Source organism: Pseudopodoces humilis, chromosome 6 (assembly GCF_049639895.1).
Source record: "Pseudopodoces humilis isolate 2021_Gansu_Grassland_sample_001 chromosome 6, ASM4963989v1, whole genome shotgun sequence".
NCBI lineage: Eukaryota > Metazoa > Chordata > Aves > Passeriformes > Paridae > Pseudopodoces > Pseudopodoces humilis.
Genome location: NC_142205.1, coordinates 70,185,085 through 70,207,918, shown reverse-complemented (window position 1 = coordinate 70,207,918; position 22,834 = coordinate 70,185,085). Strand labels below are relative to the sequence as shown.

Below are 22,834 nucleotides of genomic sequence, written 5' to 3'. Positions count from 1 at the left end.
GTCTCACATTAAATACCTGAAAGCCATTAAAATCACCATCCTAACTTGTGAACTACACAACTTGAACACTTATCTGTGAGTAACAAGATGAACCAAACATACTCCCATTTCTTTCTCTGAAGATTCTTCTAAAAAAATAAAAGATGTCTAAATTCAGTTCAGTGTGTATCAATACAAGTAAATTTCCTTCCAGACTCCTCAATGGCAGATTTCCTGCCAGCCCTACCCACTTGAAAATAACAGAAGCTTATTCTACTCTATTTTGTAACAGCTTGATGGACTAAAAAGAGGCCTAGAGAGGTTTATGTAGCATTTACCACTTTTATTATTCATAGTCTCATAAAAAGCAAATGGAAGAATAAGAGATACACAACAGAAATTCGCCAGCATTTTATTTTATAACCTAGTGTATAAAACATACAAAAACAAACAAAAAAGAAAACAAAAACAAAAACCAACCAACCAAACAAAAAAATCCCAACAAACTGGAAGTGAACTAAAGGAAGATCTCATAATACACATGTTCCAAAAAGCTTTACCTAAGGGCTCAGAAGCAGTAAACATTCAGCCTATTAAAAATGGGATTCAGAACCAATCTTCACACTTGCAGCCTGCACAGTTATGGATCCAAGGGTTTAGCTGCTGTAAGCAGTGACAGATGTGAGGGCTGGATTTGGTTGTTTTGTTTGGAATACCTACAGTTCACTTCCAAGCTCACCATCAACCCTGGTTAGTTGTCATCAGTGAATCGAATGTGTTTGCTTGTCTGTTGAGTCTTCTCCAGTCGCATCCTTTCAGCTTTGGCAATCAACTGCAGGCAGGGAAAACGATGGGGAAAATTAGAGGGAAAACTATATTGTTAGGATTTGACTTTACAGTCAGGGATATATTCTATCCCCCCTTCCTCCCAACATGGTTGAAGACATTGAAATTGCAATTTCAAAATCCTAAAATACAGCCTCATGCAGGAAGTTAAAGAACTCTATCCTTTTATTAGATTAGTTTTGCTACTGATGTACAAAAAACAAGGCTAAATCACCCTAAAAAAAAAAAAAAAGTACTTTATGAATATTGTGGAATTTTAAACAAGAAAAAACCCCACAAATCCCCAGCACACCACAGAAACTTTACATGAACCCACTCAAGAAAAACCTCAGCACAGGAAAACCACACAAAAAATAAAGAACCCTCATAAATCCACACATGAACAAATATATAAACACACTGAAAACACACACAAAACGCACATGCCACAAAAAAAACCCCAAACCCAGGCAGAAACATTCACACTGAAATCACAAATTCACATAAGAACACGCACAGAAACCATAAAACCTCTAAAACCCATACAAGAACCTCAACAAACCACAAACTGAAACGACAAAACCCACAAATCAACACAAAACCACACCTAAAGGCCCATAAAAACCCCACAGAATCCAACACGTGAACACACTCAAAGGCACATTCAGAACTCAGAACTCCTCCCCTGCAAAAAACCAGCTTCCCTAAAAATAACAGAAAAAACCCAAACCCACTAAAAAACACCAAAACCCTGAAATTATGCAACCTGCCAAAAAGATTTGCCAGATTTGAACATTTTCACATACAAATCAAATTATTTATTAGTTCTGCATACCACCAAGTCCTGCACACAGCACGGAGGTGCACGTTGTGCTGCCACACTCACTGTGGCAGTCAGGATTTGAGGCTTTCCCAACCAGTTTCCAGCAATAAAACTGACCTAGAGATGGCTAACTTTTATTTTCTGGTGCCTAAAAAAGCCCATTTTAAAATAGTTCAACCCTAAGAGGAAACAGAGGACGGTGGTTTATTCCTTCAGCATATGGGATGGAGAATGACAAACACGGGAAGGGAAGCTCTGAGTGTTAAATCCCATTCCAGAATTTGCAAGAGGCCTCAAGGATTTCCATTTCTAGCTCATCAGCCCAGTAGCAGCACCTGTGTAAAAGCACACCACTACTCCTGAATCCAGCCAGGGATCCAGCCATTCCATGGATACCAGAGTCACAGAAACATGGAAATGTCTTCTGGAGTGGGAGTTGTCCCAGGGGCCACAGACAGGCTCAGTCTTGCAAGGACACAGATGAGCCCCAGGCATCATCAGGAGAGTGGGCTGTGCCCAGACATTCCCACCATCCTCTCCTTTTCCACTGCAAATTATTCCGCCCTTGACAAATGCTCAATTCTCACTCCCTCGCCAAATGCCTTTCACATCCACCACCCCTCCCACCCTCTTAAACTTCCTCCTTCCCCCTGTGGAAGGGGGTCCAAGGTGCAAACGAGGTTCAGCAGCACCTCCCTCCAGGAGATGAGGATCCAAGCAGGAAGCTTGCAGGCACTCACGCCTTGGCTTTGGCAACCAGAGACTCCAATCGGTCTGGAGTTTAAGGCTACAGACTGATGAATTGCTTTAGGTCTGAATCAAGTGGCACTGCCCTAAAAAGCAGCTCTGGCTGGAAGTTTTCCATCTGTATCAGTAAATCACAGACCTGGGTTTTATCAGGCAGTTAAACAGACAAAAGGGAAGATGGATTGGGAAGGGGCAGCAGAGGGAAGCAGAGAGGTGACAATCTACCCAGGGCCGGGGGAAAGACACTTTTTCACTCGAAAGGATGGCCAGGCCTTTTCAGAGGAACCTTGGGATATCCTATCTCTTTCGGACGTCTGGTTTATTATAGGAACTATGCCAGAGGAAGTGAAATCGTTACCACTTGCTTTGGTTTGGGGCACCGCACCAGCCATCTGCTGCAGTGATCCTTAACCCTTATCCTGAGGAAAGCCAAGTAGCCCTGGACTTTTTAGAAGACATGGAAAAGAGGAATCTCAAACTGCCTCAACTCAAACGTTGTGTGATGCCTGTGATGGGATGCAGTGCATCCATTTCAACACTTATTCAAAGAAAATATAAGATGTCTTAATTCCAAGCATAAAGCAGCTAACCGGCAAAAAGCTCCACATTGAAATCCTGTAAGGGATTTCAAAACGTTATTAGCAGATAGACCTTGACAAGAAGGGCACATTAATGGCACATTTTACTCAAGATGTTCAGTTATCAAGTATTATGTTACTTTTTTATACCTTTGAAGCCTTCAAAAGAAATCACCTTGGAAATACTAAAGTAAAAAAATTTCCAACATTAAAATATTAATGAACAGAAAATTATTTTTTTATCAGCAATCTGTATTTCGGCAATACAGCATGTCAAAAAGTAGGGAAGGGGTTAAGACTTACTGACTGCAGTGAGGCATTCTAGTCTTGATGTTTTGCTTAACAGTCTTAGCATTTAAATAGAATTCCCTGGCTTTGAAGTTCACACCTCCCTGTGTGGCAAGGTGATGGGCAGGGGGAAGGAGCAGGACTTTGCATCCCTGTGCTGCCATTGTTAGGCAGAGCTGAGACAGTTTGTATTTGCAAGCCTAGCTGAGGTACATTACTGCCCAATTTACACCAGCTTGGTCAACAAATACCAATCTTCAAAAGAGGAAGGAGAGAAATTTGAGAGCAAGGGCTCCTACTGTCAAAATTCAAGTCAAAGGTCTCACTGGCACTTTTGGTTTAAAAAAGTAAAAGTACATTAAAAAAAACCAACAACCTGGCAGCAATCAGAAAAATGTTGTGAAGCAGTAGTTTTCAAATTTGCTTTCTGCTCATATTAAAGAATAATGGCTCAAATCAATGCCGGTTTTAGGCTTTTAAGGAAATTAAATTAGACCTTTGGACAAATTCTTTATGCACATCTTTGTTTAAAAAAAAAAACCTTATTTGTCTGCAGGATCTCTGAAAGAACACTCACACAAACAGGATAAGACATGCAAAATATGCCTTGTGCAAGATAAGGTTTTGACCTGTATGACTGCTGTTCCTTTAGGTTAATGAAGTATTTATTTTCCATTTTATATGGGACAGTACTTTTTCCAAGCATCCAGGAAACAAAGAGTCTCCAAAGTCAACAACAAATAATTAAGGTCAGATGATTCTGAAGTTTTGCAAGCCACAGCAAAAAAAAATTCAGGCTAAAGCCAACTCAGAAACCTTATCTGGAGTATGTGTGAAGCAAACCTGGCAATAAAACCTCTGTGAAATACTCTCTGGCTCCTCTCTGTCAAGTCAGGGATCTGACTGGCTTAATCAAGGAACCCTTCGTGCCTGGAAGGATCTGCTGGAACTGGAGTAGAGGCTGCAGCCCGCAAGTTAATTGCAACACTCCCTGGAAGCTGCAGCCCCACAGGCACAGCGAGGAGAAGGCTGCAATCTCCCAGTTTGGAACTGGAAGCTGTACAGCTATGGATGCTTGCAGCAGCACTCAGATTTGGCTGGGTCAGAGCGGTCACTCTGGTGCACAGGCTCCTGGACACTCTGGGAACACAGCAGCATTCGCCACAGCACGAATAAAACTGTGTTCATTGTGAGGGGAAATGAGATTCATTCTCAAGAAAATGATTTTCTGGGTTATAACTAGAGATTTGAGAGCGTAGCACTAGACTTAATTTCACTAGAGCACATCAAGACTACTTAAGTTATTAATGAGCTCATCCAGACAGGGTTTCAAAAGAAAACCAGCTTACAAATTAAGTTCAGGCCTTTAGTCATGGACTTAACTTTCTCCAATTGTCCCTGTAATGACAAGCCCTGCTCTTGTCAACTGGAGCAGGACAACCACATTCTCTACTTTGTGGCTGTAAAGCCCTGCTGCCAAGTCAGTGGGAAGTGATTTAACAGAATTAAATACACAGAGTATCAAAAGATGTGGAACAATGCAGAAACAGTGTCGCTGTGATTTGCAGTTACCTTCTCAGTACCCCGCTTCTTCTCTCGAGGCTGGTTCAGCTTAGCTTGCCTGTCCACCAAAATCTTCTGCCAGTAACGTTGTTCATGGTCACCTTGGGGGGAAAATTAACATTGAGGAATGTCAATAAGCCTAGCCATGAGAAGTGGGTGAAACCCTTCCTAAGATGAAAATACCTGTTAGGGAAACCCAACAAGTACTTTGCCAGTAGTCTTAAATTTCCTGTCCACAGAAGCCATATGGAATTGCTCTCTACCTGTCATCAGCAAAAGGAGCTGAGTTTTAGCTCAAGTTTGACCACAACACAGGCAGACCGCTTTGATTTACTGATGTACTCAACCTCTGATACATTTTAAACAACTACCAAACAGGAGGAAAAAAAAAGGTAATTAACTGTAAGAACAACTGAGACTGTTGTGTTTCATCAAAACCACTGCCTGGGGACTTCAAGAGCTGTCAGGAATATCTGGACATGGACAGCAATACAAAAGCAAAAAATTCTGCAGCTCTTCTCAGCAGCTGCTTTGCCACCCTCTGGTTCCTTCTGGTTTGTGGTGTAATTATCATAATGGGAATTCTGTGATATCATTTTGCACGATCACAGGGCTCACCTTCAGCCACAGGGAAGTTTCTGAAGGATCTCAGAAAAGATTCCTGGAAAAGTTAGCATCTAAACATGATCACAGATGCTTTACCATCTTGCCAGATGCCAAGCTGAAGATACTTAAAGTCAAATCCTGAAGAGTAAAATACTGCTGGGAAATCTTTAGTCCCTACTGTAGAAAGCATTAAAGATTCTTTGCTTTTCATCTCTCATCTTCTGCCACCGAGAAAAACAAAAAACTTTACTGTGAGTCCCTTGTGCATTCCTGGAAAGCTTTTCCATTCTCATTTCAATGAGCCAGTTAGAAAAAAAAAAAAAAATCTTAAGACTATGAATGGAATGCTCCTAGAATGTAGTACTTACTCCTAATCTCCTACTACACTCTTATGAAAGGATACAAAACCAGGGACAAACAAACAGACACAGAGCAGGAAGCTGTAGAACACAAAATTTGAGGTTATTTCTCTATCCCTGAAACGCAGAGCACACAGGAGACAAATCTATCTCCAAATGACATTAGCAGCACTCACTGAGTCTCAAACTTCAATTAACTTTGATGTGATCATGAAGGTTAATGCTTCCATCAAAGCTTCTCCTCCTGCAATCCTTAACTGGCATCTACATCCCTGCACCCACCAGACTGGGTCCTAAATGACATTTAGGCAGGAGTGGGGTAAAATATATAAATATAGATGAGGCAGTCTCAAATTGATTGTTTAACCTGTTGTTTGGTTTTTTCCCCCCCATATTTACAATTTTTGGTGCATCTCTCAAATACAAAAGTTTTATGAATACACCAAGTTGGACAGACTTTCTCTTTTTTCTATCCCTCAGTCCCACAAAGCGGCTTCTCCCCACTTGGCAAACTAATCCACTCTAATACGAGATACAAATTTAGAACAGCACAGTAATTTCAGAATGAAATAACACACATTAAAATAATCAAGTTGAAAAGTAGAGCCCTTAAGAACCCTTCTTATTCTGGCCTAAATTATTCAACTTCCTGAAAAATAAAGATCAATTAGTAGGTAAGTGCTAAACCCATTTTCAGGGTATCCATGCTGTTAGATCCTTGCCATGTCATTTCACACATATGCTCAGTGTTTTCAAGAATGTCTCCCTTTAAAATTCTTTCACATTATCAGAATGTTCTATTCATAAAGCTGAAATGTGAATTAAGTTCTACAGTCCTTTGCCATTGAAAGTGAAGCATATCTATCTAAAAAGAACAGAATTAAGCTTGTAATGGCAAGCAAAAAATCTTAATTTTGCTCTGAACGATGGCATAAAATCCCTTTTAGTTTTATCAATTTCATGGTAATTGCAAAATAAGAAGACTCTCATTAAAAAAAAAACCAACTAAACACACAATCTTCTTTTCCTGAGTTACCTAAATATATCCATAAATTCACCAGAAACTATCCCTTTCACAGTAGTTAAGGCTTCTCCCGTACTTCCATGAAAAAAAGAAGTCTTACCAGTGAGAACTTCGAATTTCCAGTTGTTTTTTATCTGTATTTCTTTGTATGATTTCATGACAGTCTGTGCATCCTCAGGAGTCTTAAAACGGACGTGACATTCGGTGTCTCCCTCCAGCATGTCAACATAAGCCACCTCAGCCAGCACTGCCAGAGCATCCTGTCAGAGCATGAGACAACACACACCATAAATCAGCCTTCAAAAAGAGAACTTAAAAAGAGTGACTTTTGACCATTCCATTTGGAGGTCATTAACATTTTCAAAAAGGTCATGAAGTAGGAGGCAGCAACTGAACTTGGTCATTTAATCGATCAACCTCTTGTCAAAGGGTTTTGAATTGACATTTTTTCCTAAGAAGGTTATAACTAAGTTCTGATTGATGAGCCTGCAACATCTAGCCATCTATCTCTCATCCTCCCCTCCCATTAACAATTTAAAGCAGTAATTCCTGGAAATGCTAGGGTATCATTTTACTAATGGAGCATCACCCATTTATTTCAACACTGCATCTGATTTTTTTTCAAAAGTAAAAACAGTGTACTATAACGTTGATAGATCTCAGCCTAACAGAAAAATATCAAACTTGATTCTACACATTAAATGTACAAAAGCAAGCTCATGCATGGGAGATTATTTGAGAAAGGAGCAGTAGTAAAACAACTCTATATTTATGAAGTGACCTCTGCCTGAAAATTTTCACTGACAGCTGAAGGGAGAAAAGTCACGCTCTTGCAGATGAAGTACTTCACTTGTAATTCCTGCTGTTAGGGAAATTAAGTAGGACCACACATTCCTAGTCAATTTTGTTCACAGCAGGCAGCTCAAGTAAGAGGCTTCTATTCAGCAATCACAGGCTGCTTTTAACCCTCCACTACCAAGGGCAGCCTTAAAACAAAACAAAAATTAAGTGACAACACTGTTAAGATCATTTGAGAGCTGACAAAAGCTACTTTCAAGCCTTATTCTGTTATCCCAAAGTCATCATTTAATTTAAAACTAAAACAGGCCGAAGAGTTTGCTGGAGCTGGCAAAAGTTACTAGCTTTGAGGAGCACCTTAAGGGCAAAATAGGGAAGCAGTGAAGTGTAAAATGAAAACATCAAAATAATATTTAAACTACACTTCAAAGACCTTTCCAAGCTGTGTGGCATGCATAATTGTTTCCATACAACGAGAAATGCAGGTCAGTTTGGAAGTCTGAGGGGGAAAAAAGCCCTGGCAGCACTGCTTAGTGGCAGTTTGCTGCAACTGATAGCCTGGTAACACAGCAAAGCCAGGTCTGGTTGCACTTCTGCCTTCCAGTATTCAACTAGTATGGCCAGAAAAAAACAAAACAAAAAAAAACAAAAACAAAAAGGAAAGAAATATCAAAATAATTTAAGATTTCTGCTGTTTAACTTAAGCTTTTCTGCTACCCATAGCGTATCAAGGTGTGACACAAACTTCTGAAAGCCCAGCACCAGTGAGATGAGGGTTTTCAGTGACAGAGGCTCTCATGTTGTTTAGGTTCATGTACACACCAAGCAAGCCTCACACACTTGCAAGCAGCCGGTGACTCAAAATGGCTTTCCTAGTAAGAAATGTTTGATAAACAGCATCAAAACTCGAATTTTAAACCACTCCCTCACTGTCTTGAGTAGGCTGGATACGTGCACCAACCTGAGTTGAAGTTGTTCAAATTCTTTCCAGCTGTTACTCATCCTAAAGTGTAATTCGGGGAAGAAAATGTCCTGCGTGACATTAACGGAAAATTCAGAATCTGGAAAAAGCCTGTTATTTCCTTTGGAAAACTCTTAATATTTCCATTTCAAAAGGATGCAGCTTAAAACTGGTATTTTCCTTAAAAAGAAATTACGTGTGTGTAACTTTTGGTTTGTGTCATCACACAAAACTGAGGGTATCTAACCGCTTTTTAAATCGAGAAAAACGAGTGCTTGCATTAGGAAAAGAGAGACTGAATCAACAAGTTCCACTGCTGTCACTCTCGCTGAAGTGGAGGTTTTGTCATTGTAAAATTCTTTCTGAAATAAAGAAAATTGGTTTCTCATGCAGAGAGCATTTTCCTGCCCCCAAATTCCCGTTAATGATAAAAACACCATAAACTTTTAAAAATCCCCACAGGTACACTTTTATAGCTCTCTTGTCAGGATGACTGGCACAGTGACAAATGCAGAACACTGAAGCAGTCTCCAGCTCCTTTTTTTTAAACTGGAAAGCACTAAAGCATTGCTTATTCTCCTCAATATTTTCATTATAAACTTGACATTGCTCCAAGCACACTAAAGGCTCGGTTTTACTTTGAGACATACTCCTTTACCCTATTTTGCCATTGAAAAATTTGCCATTAACAGATACTAAAGAAGAATTTGTATTCAGCTACTGGCCAAATAGATGAGAAAAAAAAAAAATCAGTGAGACTGGGTGAAATGGTATTCCATATTCAAACATTTGGGGGGCAGGGTAAGAGGAAAGGCTAACAGCTACCCTGAGGTTACAAAGGCATTACCTTGATCTGCTTCCTGCCCGGCAGGGGCTCGGTGCTAATGATCTTCACAATTACTCCGCTGACAAACTGAGGCCCCATTGTGTTGGCCTTGGCGGGAGGGGCACAATCTTCACCGGTGGCTGGTCAAGTTAAAAAGAGGGTGGGGGGAAAACAGAAAAAAGTTTTTACATTTATTAGGTCGAAAAAAATTAGGACATTATGAAAGCGTAGAAGCATCAAATAATGTTACTGCAGACTGAGGTTTATTAAACAAAGGTTTAAGATTGTGCATAGGTTTGAGTCAATTCTATTAGAAAAAAACAGTTTCAAGTAAAAGTCTTAGGAGAAATTTTTACAGTCCATAGGGTCCTTCCTATAAAGAGATTTTATATTGTACCAATAGTAACACCGCAGTTTTCAAGTGATTAAAAACATGGTGAGGGGGCCATTGGAACATCAGTGTTGAGGTTAGTGAAGAGATGCACAGAGTATTCAGAACAAATAAAAGAAAGAATTCTAAACCTGAAAAAAAAAAAAAGGTAGAAATTTAATTATGAAGATATAATTTCTAAGCTCCTCCTATGCATAGAGCTCATAAAGCCCAATTTCAAGTTGTTGTTTTTTTTTAATACCTCTGGTACAGGTAAACCCAAGCAGGTCGGGCCCAAGCTGCAGCATCAAAGAAAGCTGATTGTTGATTTACCTCTCTGAGGCTTTATAATTTACAATTACCTAAATATTTCTGTAAGCCTGGGAAGTGCTACCGAAACATACTGAAATCACTTTAGTATTTACTTAGAACTCCTTAGTCCCAAATCTGCCTTAAATACAGGGAGGGGGTTATTTTTACTATCTGGCTTTTGAGAAAACAGCAGCATTTTACAAAATAAAACCTTGAGGAAGTGTTTCTGCAAGATCAGGGTCTTGCACCACTTCTGTTTGCATACAAGAAAGACGAAGAAGACAAAACCCAGGATTACTTTTGCCATTTTCAGATTTCTGCACACCAGATTCCGTCTCCATCTCTCCCACGGGCTCAGGTTTGATTTGAGACATGGTTTTCTTTAAGGAGGCCATACTGGCTTTCTGCAGGGCCAAATATTCTTGCTTCAAATCCATCCATTCAGTCCTAAAAGCAACAGGCACAGGATGTCAGTTGCAAACGAGAAACTGATGTTTAGAAACTTAAAGGTAATTTAACAGGTTACAAACAGCTTTAAGTGGACTTGGTGAACAGTGCAGACCATTCTGCCACTGGAGATCTCCCTGCACTTTGGTCAAATTCACGTTTGTCCCTAACTCACTTTCACATGACTTTGCTTCAGAGAGTTCCAACAACATCAACCTATCATTCCTACAGAGCGGCTTTCAAATATTCAGAAAGCATAGGGAAGAGTTTGGTGAACTGTGTGTTCCACTGGAACTACACAGAGCACAGGCAACAAACTCAGAGTTAATTCAGAGACAGTGAACTCTCGATTCACTGGATTAGTTCAGTGAACCCGCTCCTGTGTCACTATATTAAGAATCAGTCATTCATTTTCTAGAAAAAAATCACTGATGGAAAATCAACAATTGGTTAAACTCACCAAAAACCCAGCAAGATAAGGACATTCCTCACTATTCAAATGCACTTTGGTTAAAAAATACCCCCCCATGGAAGCAATTTATATATTTACATACATTTAACATGGAGATGTTTCTGCAAACAGCGAGAGCTTTGCTCCACAGCAACACAATGCCCGCAGTGCCACTGTGAGAACGACTCATTGTTACCCTAATCTGTGCTATCAAACAAGCTGATAGAGGATTTTTAAAGAGGAGGATATCTTGTGGTAATGGTTTTAGCTGTTAACAGTGACAACTGTATACTTCAAAAAAGCATCCAGACTCACCCAGGATCATACATTCTCAACAGAGCAAAGGCATTAAAATAACAAAAGACCCACGTAATGATTCTTGGGAGATAAAAAAGGCAACACCATCCCATAGCAAGGTTTGGTATAAATACAAGCTCAAGGAGAACCTTTGTGAGTTGCCACTAAGGAAGAGGAGACCGTGGGGAATGAGTCAGGCAAGTATTTGCAATGCTTACACTCTTTAAACATTTTACCGCTTTGCTACCATTGAGTAACTGTTAACCAAAACTCTTTGTGTTTGTTGCAGTTTGCTCAGAATGCCGACGGCAGAGGACAAGCTTCGTCGATAACCTTTTATTTTTTTTTATTTTTTTTTAATGTGGACCCCTTTTACTTTAACATGGAGGTGCTTTCTGCGATATAGAAAAAGTAAGTGCTTCCATGTTTTAGTAGAGGTGAATCCTGATCGCAATCCTGAAACACCATCCGGGATTATATAAATTTTTTTTTTTTTTTTTGGGCCTGCACTTCAGTTTAAGATTTTGACATCAAGATTTTTAGATCCGGGAAAAAAGTTTAGCTGTGAGCACATCTTTTCCAAGAGCTAAAATCTAGGTGGCTAAAGTTCATTTGAAGCGATTTTTAATTTTAAAGGTCTCCCTTTGCTTTAACATGGAGGTACCTGCTGCCTAAAAAAGTAAGTGCTTCCATGTTTCAGTGGCGGTGGATCCTAATCTTCAAAGGCTTCTTAAAGGAAATGTGCATGTATGTTTTTTATTACTGCATCTTTGTTTCAATTTTATGTAATTTCTCCCCTGAAGGACCCCCACAACTTCAATGTGGATGTGCTTGCTTTGGTTCACAATAGTAAGTGCTTCCATGTTTTAGTGGTGGTGAATCCTTTTAAATGCAACACTTTCCTCTGGGAATGTATCAAATTATGAAAAGACGTGTTTCTACATCACGATTTTGCAGCACAAGGCGGCGAGGACCCCCTCTACTTTAACATGGAGGTGCTTGCTGGATGCCTAAAAAGTAAGTGCTTCCATGTTTTAGTTGTGGTGACTCCTAAAAGCCCATCAATTTTGGATTATAAGGCTGGCAGAACTCCACACATCAAGCAATGAAGACAAACTCTGGTACTTTCATCTACTTGCTACAGGCTAATACTGTTGCTAATATGCAACTCTGTTGTATAAAAATTGGAATTGCACTTTAGCAATGGTGATGGACTGTCAGACATACCAGAACTTAAAGAATAAATTATTTCAAAGGTTTTAAATAAATACGGTGAATTAATATTTTAAGTGATGAGATGTCAATAAAGTATACAAAACATGTGATTTTCCTCCAAGTGAAAAATAAACTGCATACTGCAGAAAAACCTGAACATACAAAAACACCTGACAAACATTAAAAATTTGGGTACCACAAAGCAACAGTTGTGTACAATATCCCCGAGGCATACTGAATTTGTAGCAAACTAAACAAAACTAGAGGCCAAACACACGAGATTAAAGCTTGTATGTAAAACCTCTGGGTTTTCTAAGTGTGACAAATGGAAAAACTCGGGTGGGATTTTGTTAGCATTGGTCTCCTTTAGGAGTTCCCTTTACAAAGCCAGCCAAGCACTTCCCACTTCTATTGATCAAAAAAAAAAATCACTGATATCAGAGAACAGAAAGAAAGGTAATTTATGTCACCTACTTGGAGAGTACCCTGAGGGGAATAACTTCTTCACCCATTTTGTGTCTTTCTTTGTGCTTTTTCTTGTGTTTCCTTTTAGACTTGGAAAGGGATGTGTCTTTTTTGTCTTTGTCTTCTTCTGCAGAAACTTCTACATTAAAACAGTTCAAATTAAAAGATTTAATTAAAGCATGGATAGTTAAACGTTACTGCAATAAAATCACATTCAATATCTACTACTTCTTTGAATTAACTACTTCTAGTCCATTTCATTGACTACCCAAGTTTACTTTGCTTCTCACACCAAATCTCATTTCAGTGCAGCTTTTCTTATCTCATGGAACAAACGGATCATTACCTTTTCCCTTTTGTATTGTAATTTATTTATCTAGATTCCCGTGCTGTCTCCATTTGCCCAGGCTGTCTGTTTAACCCACACTTTACTTCACTCGGCTTCTATTGATATCAACTTCTTTGAACTACTTAGACTTTTGATCAGATTTCCCTACTTTGGTGTTGCAAGTTCTTCCTCATTCCCTGTGTGAGTGACTCCTTACCCGGTTTCATTTTAACTGCAGGGAACACCAATATGCCCAAACTGATCTAATACTTCCACCATATCCAGCCCATCACCCCTCATCCTTAAGGCTTATCTAGCATTTCATTCATGCACAGAAATCATAATGAAAAGAGGCAAGAATTTTCACCATTGGAATCTTTTGGGGCTTCTGTTGTTTCTTCTTTTATTGTTTCCACTTCATCTTTTTCAGCAGTTTTCTTAACTTTTGGAGCTGATGTCTCACCATCTCCCGAGGTGGTTCTTTTTCTCTTTCCCGGCCTGCTTTCCCAGGTTACCTCTGAGCTCTCTGTTCTGTCCCATTTCCTCTTCTCCCTTTTGGAGGGCTGCTTGGGAGTCTCAGTTCCCTCCATCTCAGAGCACTCTGATGGTGTCCTGTGTCTTTTAGACTTGGGAACTGCCTCTGTTGCAGTGTTAGTGTTTGATTCCTTTGGCTCTGCAGCTGCCTGCACATTGCTCTCTTTCTTGATTTTGGATTTCTTCTTTTTCTTCTTTTTCTTCTCTTCTGGATTAAAAACATAATATTTAAAACTGCCCACGATTAAATACTAGATTAGATTATTAGGATAAACAATCAAAGCAGCACATATCATGACAAATTGGGTTGTTAATCTATGGAAGAGATGCAAGACATGGACACAAAGTTTTGCCTGGGTGTTTTAAGAAGAGGAAAAAATCTCAGAGGTTAAGAAGGGTTTGAAAACTGTTGTTTTGATTTCATTTCCTAGAAGCTGCTGGTATAACAAAGAACTGGTGATAACTGTGAGGAATATTAATATGATTTATCATTAGTCTTACAAGAAAGATGGGAGGTTGTCTGAAGTCTGGGAAATTGTATTACAACACCAGAAATGAGGGAAAATGTTTTAGTGGTGAAACTGCAACATAATCTGTGATACTGGTTCGTCAATTACAGTAGATTTTTCATACTTAAGCCCATGCTGGCCAAAAACAGCAACATGAATTGTTTTCATTAAAAGCTTTTAAGACATATGAAATTAAACTGCAGTAACACAGCAGATGAGAACGTTTTCTTCAGAAGCTGAGCACAAAACTGATCCAAATAACTTAATTACACTTCCTTGATCCCAGTAATTCAGTAACACTTACCTACTACAGTGGTGTCACTTGAATTCAGTGTAGGAACTGGTTTATTCTTTACGGTTTTGGGGAAAATCCCAGGTTTCCGTGGTGCTTCTTCTGGTGGATTATTTAAAAACTAAAAGAAGGAAATTGAGAACCACATAACACTATAAAAATCATACTTTCTTTAAAGACTCTGCATTCAAGTTAAAACCAGCAATCCTCATCACATATATAAATATATAAATCCTTTCAAATCACATTTTAATACAGAAAATTAGGTATGACCGTGCTTACTTGATGAAATTTAAACACCATTTATTATTACACAGAGATTTCTTCCTGTAAAAGATGCCAAGAGTGGCCCACCAAATTACTTACAAAGAAAAAAAAAAAAGCCATTATATTTCTAAGTCTTCAGGTTATTAATAGAATTCAATCTTTAAAGAATTGTGGCACTGACTGTAGGTCTGGGAGCAGGAAAGAGGAGCTAACTCCTGTAAAGTGAAGCTTTTAAATGGTGATATTTTTGTAATTTCTCTAAGATTCAGTGTGTGACCTAGTAAAGAGCACACAGTCCATATCACAACGTGACACCAGGAACAGTGTCAGCAGCAGAGGCACCAGCACTCACCTCAATGGCTTTCTCTGCCTGTTCTTTAGTTTCAAATTCCACAAAAGCAAAGCCCTTTGGGTCCCCAGTACTTTTATACCGGGGGATACTGACGTAAACTACATTGCCACACTTCCCAAACACCCTCTCAATCCAACTGTGATTGACGTTTTTGGGAAGCAGCTCCTAAAGAAGAAAAAAAATATGGAAGTTTCATGAGAAAACGTTGAGAGGCAAAGTATCCAGGTGTTAAAAAGAGACCTGAGAACAGATCTCTAATTATTCATATACCTGTAACAAACACATTATATATTTAATTTAGATGCTTATCTTGTTCACATGACAAGAGCTCACCTGCAGCTGGATCTCTGCAACATAAAATCTCTTGGTAAATTTAAAACCTAGGAGCAAATGCCAGACTGGCTTGTCCCAGACTACCCTCTGCAAAGCACAAAGCTATTTTTTTTAGCTGGTGTTAATGCAGACAGGTATCACAGAAAGAATTCCTGCAGGCCAGTAAAGAGTCACTGCTGATAAAATTTTTACCAGTAACCAGTCTTTTCAAGTTTAGCAGTTAGAACTTAATTCATCAGATGAGCAAAAGCTTTCAGGCAGCTTCTTGGGTGACAAAATTGTCTGATTTTTATTTCTATAAAGTCCTTAATATAGCAACATGAGTTTTTGCAGCTTGCAGATATGGTGTCTGAGTTCAGCATTTCCCCTCCCCAGTCAAAGAGAAATCATGTCACACCGATTGCTCACTAGACCCAACAGAACACGTTAAAATCCCACTCTCAAATTCATGCCTAAACAACAAGAGCGTTGGCACTATTTCATTTTGTTTTCACTATGAGTTACTGCACTGAAAGGTTCTCCTTGTAGGGAAACACTTATCACATTCAGATTTTCTTTTTTTCATAAACTTTGCCATCCTCAGAAAAACATTTTGTTATGGTTTGGCTCTAAGTTGAAAAGCCAGTTAAGTTTTTTTCCAAGTTTTAATAGTATATTAGTCAAGTCTGTGGTAGAGCATATAAAAAAGTCAGATTATTCCAGAGAAATTTAACTTACCAACACTTGGACTATTTCTACTCTCCCCAATGCCACATACCAGCTATTTACAAAACATTTGGCCACACACTTCAGCTCTGTATAGACAATGTAGCTCATGACTTAGAATATCTTATCCAAAAATGATATAGACAAAGTATTTCAGAATTCTAAGCAGTCCCTGTAATCATGTTAGGAAAATATTATGTCTGGCACATTGTATTTAAAAAAACAAAAACCAGCCACCTTTTCTGGGCCTTTGTTAAGGGAGAAATCCTCAGAGCAATTCAGTATGTCCTTATCTAGATGGGCTAGCATTTTGGCCATGATTATTGTGTATCTATCACAGAAAACCCAGTGTTGTCTGGAAAATACTAACCCAGCTACTAACAGCTACAGGTACATAGCAAAAATTGCCATAAAAAGCAAATAGAGACAAAGCAAATTCCACAGTGCCTTCAAATCTAGTAAATAAAATTGCCCAGGGTTTAAACAAGCAAAGCATCAGATTTCTTTGCAATCTACCACTTGGTTGGCTCCACAATGTAACAGCTTATTCTCTCTGACAGGGATGAAATACCATGGTGAGATGCAGACTTATCCCATCAGCACAAGCTATTTTCATTTAAATTAAGCAGTCACTCCAGTATCAAGGTAGCCATGGGACAGTGTGCTATTAGGAGGACAGTTAAAATTTTTCAGATATAGTCTTGCCTTTAAAAGAAAGGTGTTTGTGGGTACAAAACCAGAGGCACTTGCAGTAACTGATCTTATAAACAGATAATGCTGTTTAAAGTACCCTGATAAACTTGGGAATGCAACTAGATCCTGTTTGATGAAGCTAATTTTGTCATTATTAGAAAGCTTTAACTACGTTAACGTAATTAGTAAATATTTCTTAATACCACTGGTGCTGCTCTGATGGCATTAAAAAAGCCCAGTGAACACATCAATAGCTCAGTGCAATGAAATTGCACCTTTTCAGCCTGGGAAGCAGCTCCTGGCTCGGCATTTACAACAATTTAAGCTGGCACAAGAAATCCCTGCACCAAACGAAGCCCTTTCTTTCCACAGTCGCTCTCAGCCCTTGCTCACCTGCCCTTTGTTTAATTAATTTCTTTTACCTTTGCTGCACAACTGGCAGCAGCCAAGGAAAATCCTGATGCACGAATGGCGGTTGCAGAGCTAGGAACAAACAGGCAGGGACACACACAAGTCCAGCCTTACCACATAGACAGTCCGGCTGTCCACGTCCTTTGGGCGCTCGCCCAGAGGTTGGCGTCTCCTGATCCTGGTTCCTTCCAAGTCCAACTGAAAGCAGGGAGAAACAAGCATTTTCCATGAGATTACTGCTTACTTCGGCACCCCACCAGTAATTTTCCAGCACCAGCAAATACAGAAGGGTGAGATGTTAAATACCTCTACAACAGATGAACTTTTAACTGCCCGAGCGATCAGCTTCCCGTCAGTAGTCAATTTTTTCATTTTGTTGAAAGAAACAAGAAGTGATATGTCAACATCTAGGGGGGAAAAAAAAAGTGTAATTATGAAATCAGATGATGTATTCTACTCCACTTGTTTTCTTGTGAAACAATCTGCAACAATCTAAGTGTACTATTTAACCAAGAATTAACAGAAATCTCTTACTATCAAAATTTAAGTTTTAAGTACACCCAAATTTAATTTTCTTCCATGCCAGCCTTTATCAAAGGAATTTTGCTCTTTTTCCTCCCCGCTGATGACTGTTGTCTTTGAAAAGAAAGGAAGAAACCCCCCCTTTCTGTTGTAGTTTTACAGCACAAAAACAATTTGCATTGAAAACACGCCTCTTCTTCAAGTACTCGTTGAGTATTTAACCCAGTGCTGCCAACACAGAGCCCCAGCTTGCACCTCAGTTTCAACCTGACAGGCCGCTAAAACCTTGACAGAAAATTATGTAGCACTAGTCTTAATAAAAATCTAGACATTTCTAGTACCTCTAGAAAATGTAGGGTGCATTTTACTTATTTATTATTTTATTAATTATTTAAGGGGGCCCTTAGAAAAGTCCAAACAACCACGTAAAAAATTGTCTGAAGAGACTCACAGTAACCCTACCAGCAAAATCACAATTTCTCATCAAACTTGTAGAGAGAAAAGTGACAAAATTCCTATGCTTACCAACATATCTGTGTGACATTTTAACCTCTGCATCTATCTACCCTGCAAAACAAGTCCAGTACCTCTGAGGGCAAAATGACTCTTGTTTCATGGCTTGTTCTTAAAATTATAAAAAAATGGAAAAAGAAAATCAGGTCTCCCAGTCAGTCATTCCTACCCTGGCAGATGTCTTTATCTTAGGGCTGATAAGACAGGTGAAGAGAAAGAGCAAATAAGATTTTAAAAATCTAGTACCAGTTCTGCCTCCTGAGCTGCTGATGCCGATTTCCAGCATGGCACTCTTGCCTTTCTCAGGAGAAGACATGCACCTCAAAATAACCTGTCACTGTTGCCAGCAGTACAGGGAAGAACAAAGTGAAACCTAAGTGTTTGCTGAAATATACTGAAAATAAACTTACACCCATCTCTGGACTTCTCTATTTGTTCTCGAAGAAATCTGTCTTTGTGGAGGTTAACATCACCAAACCAGAAATCCACTTGCTTGGCTATATCTGCCAGCACCTGTTTAACTCTGGACCTCTTCTTCTTCTCTCTTTCCTTTTTCTGCTCAGTACTTTCTTCTTCCATGGCTTTGTCTCTCGCTGTTTCAGTCTCCATCCCTGTCATTCTGTCAAATGAGACATATGTATAATTTTAAAAACACAAAAGTCTTACTTCAAGGAGTAAATGTTCTTGTTTAATCATCTGCCCTGTTACCAGACAAACAAGTTACTTGCTAAAAAGTGTCTACAACAACTAAAGCTGAAAAGCAGGTAGTTTCCCTCCTCATAAAGATGTTTTTCTAAGAACTGAAAAAACATAGATAATTTTTTCTCCACTCCCCCGAATTCACAATACAAACCATTAGAAAAAAATCAGATGCAAAACCCAAGAGCGCTAAACACTTCAGAAACTAACCTTGTGTAAACTTTGATCACGGTAGTCCTGGGAGCAGTAAGGTTAGTTTTTAAAATATTATCTTTATTATGCCAAAAACTCAAACCACTCACTCCCATCAGCTACCAAGGCCCTGACTGAGAGCAGGAAGTCAATAAAGTGTCTCTAATGGCTAGCCCAGGTCTGCCAGAACTCCAGAACAGGCCCCTGGAAAATAAACATTAACTACAACCAAGTGACTTCACATACAGATTCGTCTTGAAAAATATAAAACGGTTTTAACGCATCAATCTGCCTCTTTTGTCCACGATTCAGCTCGCTGTAGCTGAGAACTGCCAGTCACCACTTCACTACCTCATTTCACACCAGCGAAACAAGGCAACGCTGCCAGAAGCAGAGAGCTTTTGGAAAATTCAATTAACACAAAAATTAAAGTAATTAATGTCGCAATCACCATATGAAAGACTTCTCAGCGCTCTGCCAAGGCTGCAGAGAGGGAAAGGAGAGCACAGCCATCAGAGAGGAAGCCCACCTCGACAACAGGATGGCGAAATGGAAATGGTCCCCAAATTATAGTGCAAATCAGGCTTCCTCAGCCGGAGATCAGTTTTTCCCCCCCTGCCGTGAGCTGACGACTCAAGACAGTGAAAGGTCAGCAGTTACCTTGGCAAGATTAGCCAGGGAAAACTGCTCAGCAAGTTCAAGCTCCGCTCAAGCCCTTCAGCAGGTTTCTTTTTGTGTTAATAACCAGCAGACAATACTGAGGTGCTTCAGAAATTCAGTAAAATGGCATTATGGGCTATCTGTGGTGGCTGAGCAGCATTAAGGGACCACACCAACATGTTAGCGTGGCCCATGGACACCACAGACTTGTTTTAAGAGGCATTTTGAGTCGCTCAGCTCTGGGATTTGCTTCCCAGAAGAGGGGTTCTCATTCAAGCTAGAAGAAAAGCAGCTGCACGCTGCATTCCAGGCTTCCCTCTCACTTTATGTTTTAGAAATGAAGCTTTGAGGAACTTCAAGCTCCTCCAGAGTCAGAGCAAATATCAACTATTACTAAGTAGACAAGAATCCAAGCAATTAATGCAGCAACCTCCACATGACCCGGTGTAAGGCAGTCTGTATTTTTCACATGTCAACTCTCACACTACCAGCACTACTCTGATAAACAATTAAAATCAGAGAAAAGCAAAAGCAGGGTTAAAACTTCACACTGATAAGGCAAAGGTCTTCTCAAGAACAATAAAATCGCAGTGCCTCTGTGTGCCAGAGTGAAACCAGAAAAGGAGGAACCATTAAACGGGGCAAGGAGCTTTAGGAAAGCAAAGATAATGCAAATCAAAATAACACAGCACCACACTCATCTATAGAAAATTCTCTAGGCCTGATAAAAATTAAAGATATCAGTGCTAACCCATATCCAACCCCAGTTTCTGTTATTATCAACATCTGGAAAATATAATAAAATTCAACTGTAATACAAGGTCTGGAAGAAACAGGGTGCAGATATAAAATATACTTTATTCTTTTAAGCACCGATGCAAATGTTTGTTTGTCTGCTTGGGGTATTTTAAACATTAAAATGGGCCAAAAGGGGATGAGGGAGAAAAAAGAATTCAAAATATTTTATGTACTATGAAAATGCTTTTGTAGAGTCAGGGGCAGCCCTAAGAATACTGCAGAATAAATGCAAGTATTCAGCAAACCTGAAACTGCTTTAAAAGACACATCCTGAAACGGTTTTACACAAATTCAGACACAGGCAGAGCTTCAGGGTGAAGTTCCTGCACTGCCCTGCCTCATCTCTCTACCCAAAGTCAGGTAACAAGGGACATGAGTTAATACATGGGGGCCAGCACAAATTTCTTAACCTAAAAACAGAGCAAATTCTGCTTTCCCCCTGCCATTTTACTCAATGAAACCAATGCATTATTTTAAACACAGTTTTAAAGTATTTAATGGATTTCATTAAACAGGTGTGGCCACAGACAGAAAAGGCTTTGCTTCCACTTGATGGTGCTGAGTGTTAAATCTGTTCCCACACACAGGGAGATCCATGTGTGCTGCTTGTGCCCTTGCCTCTTCTCACCTCAGGAGGTGCAAAGTGCACTTATTTGTGTCAGGACTGGATGTGGGCCTTAGTGCCATGGTCTGGTTGACAAGGTAGTGATCAGTCAAAGGGTGGACTCGATCTCAGAGGTCTTTTCCAACATAAGCGATTCTGTGGTTATAATTAAAATATATGCCAGCAGCAGACTCTGACTAGGTGGATTCACCTGTATGGCACCAAAAGGGCAGCCCAACTCCTTCACCTCCCAGTATCTCACCTCCAAAACACAGAACTGAATTTTAAGACCTGAGAACTTATTTCTGGTTCTTCACCGTTGGGAAAACCAGGTGATCAGGGAACTGAACAAGCAGCAGAGCTGCTGGAGGGAAACAGGAGTAAGTAACCAGAAGTAGAGGGGAAGTGGTTACAAAAACCAAGCATTCTGCTGCCCTGGTAGCTGCTGCACTAAACCAAAAACACTGGAAAACTGTAGGAGAAGCTCACCTTCTTTACCCTTGAAACAAGGGGCAGACTACAACGTGAGATAGATTTTTCTAGCCCTGAGTTATCCTTACAAGCCTGACCACCATACACTTACCACTGCACAGGTACTGACCACTGCAGGTGCTGCTGCTGTAGCGACTCACAATTCTCAGCGACGTAACACTTAAAAAAACAAGCACAGACTAAGTCTGAGGGGCCCAAAGCCCCCTCAGCACGAGTCCCTCTGCCCCAACACGAGGCGTCAAGACACGACACCACGCAGAACAATTCACCTGTGCATCACTTGCGGGCAAAGCCACCTCAGCGCCCCGGGGGCAGAGACGAGCCCTCAGGAAGGCGCCACACGCGTCGGGAGCAGCGGGCACGGGGAGAGGAGAAAGAGGATGATGCCCAAGGGCGGGCAAAGGATGGGTCAGGGCCACAATGTGATGCCGGCGGGCAGCGACAACCTGAGAGGACCGACGTGACCCCCTGGCCCCGGCCGTGAGGGGAGCGCGCGGGGGCGGATGGGGGGGGGGGGGGGGGGGGCGGGGGGGGGGCTCCGCGCGCGGGCGGCGGGAAAGCCGCTGAGGGGCCGACAGCGCCCCCTGTCTGCACCGCCACCGCTGCAACCGGCAACACCACAGCCCCTCCTCTCCCGGCCACCGACCTGCTGCGGCCGCCGCCGCGGTCACACACCGCTTCGGTTCGCCTCCGCCCGGCCCGTCCGCGGCTCTGGCTCCGCCACCGTCCTCCGCAATCCTGCCGCCACGCGCTGCCCGCTGTCCCGCTTGCCAAAGAGGAGAAGAGAAGAAGAAGGAGGACCGGGGGGGGGGGAGGGGAAGGGGAGAGAGAAAAAAAAAAAAAAAAAAAAAAAAGCCCCGCGGCGGCCCCCGCGCGTGCGCGGCGGCGTCGGGGGCGCGCCCGGCTCTGGGCGCACGTGACTTCCTCCTGGCGGGGCGTCGCGGCGTCGTGACGTCATGCGAGGCGCTGCGGCGGGAAGTTCAGAAGGGCGGCGGC

General features: G+C 40.8%; 1 protein-coding gene across 5 annotated transcripts; it reads right to left on the bottom strand.

Moving 5' to 3' along the window:
• Positions 1–375: 375 nt before the first annotated feature.
• LARP7 (La ribonucleoprotein 7, transcriptional regulator) lies at positions 376–22,653 on the bottom strand. Of its 5 annotated transcripts, none has more exons than XM_014260706.2 (14): positions 22,485–22,653; positions 21,930–21,997; positions 18,804–19,012; positions 17,665–17,765; positions 17,473–17,556; positions 15,217–15,381; positions 14,610–14,718; positions 13,630–14,004; positions 12,944–13,073; positions 10,358–10,506; positions 9,399–9,517; positions 6,893–7,052; positions 4,813–4,904; positions 376–811 (listed from the first exon to the last, which is right to left on the bottom strand). In XM_014260706.2, exons 3-14 carry the CDS (start codon positions 19,009–19,011, stop codon positions 731–733), a joined length of 1,773 nt encoding a protein of 590 aa, XP_014116181.1. In that variant the 5' UTR covers position 19,012; positions 21,930–21,997; positions 22,485–22,653; the 3' UTR covers positions 376–730. The 5 variants fall into 5 exon arrangements, with proteins under 5 accessions (XP_014116181.1, XP_087912576.1, XP_014116180.1 ...); XM_088056450.1 differs by lacking the exon at positions 22,485–22,653 and adding an exon at positions 22,108–22,322; XM_014260705.2 differs by lacking the exon at positions 21,930–21,997.
• Between the last annotated feature and the right edge of the window lie 181 nt (positions 22,654–22,834).

Bases quoted from the DNA above. Each gene is read 5' to 3' on its own strand.
- LARP7 (XM_005532174.3), bottom strand. The intron at 4,905-6,892 runs GTAAGACTTCTT...TTTCCCCCCAAG, and splicing joins GAAATTCGAAGTTCTCACTG to GTGACCATGAACAACGTTAC. The intron at 812-4,812 runs GTAACTGCAAAT...CCCTGCCTGCAG, and splicing joins AGAAGCGGGGTACTGAGAAG to TTGATTGCCAAAGCTGAAAG.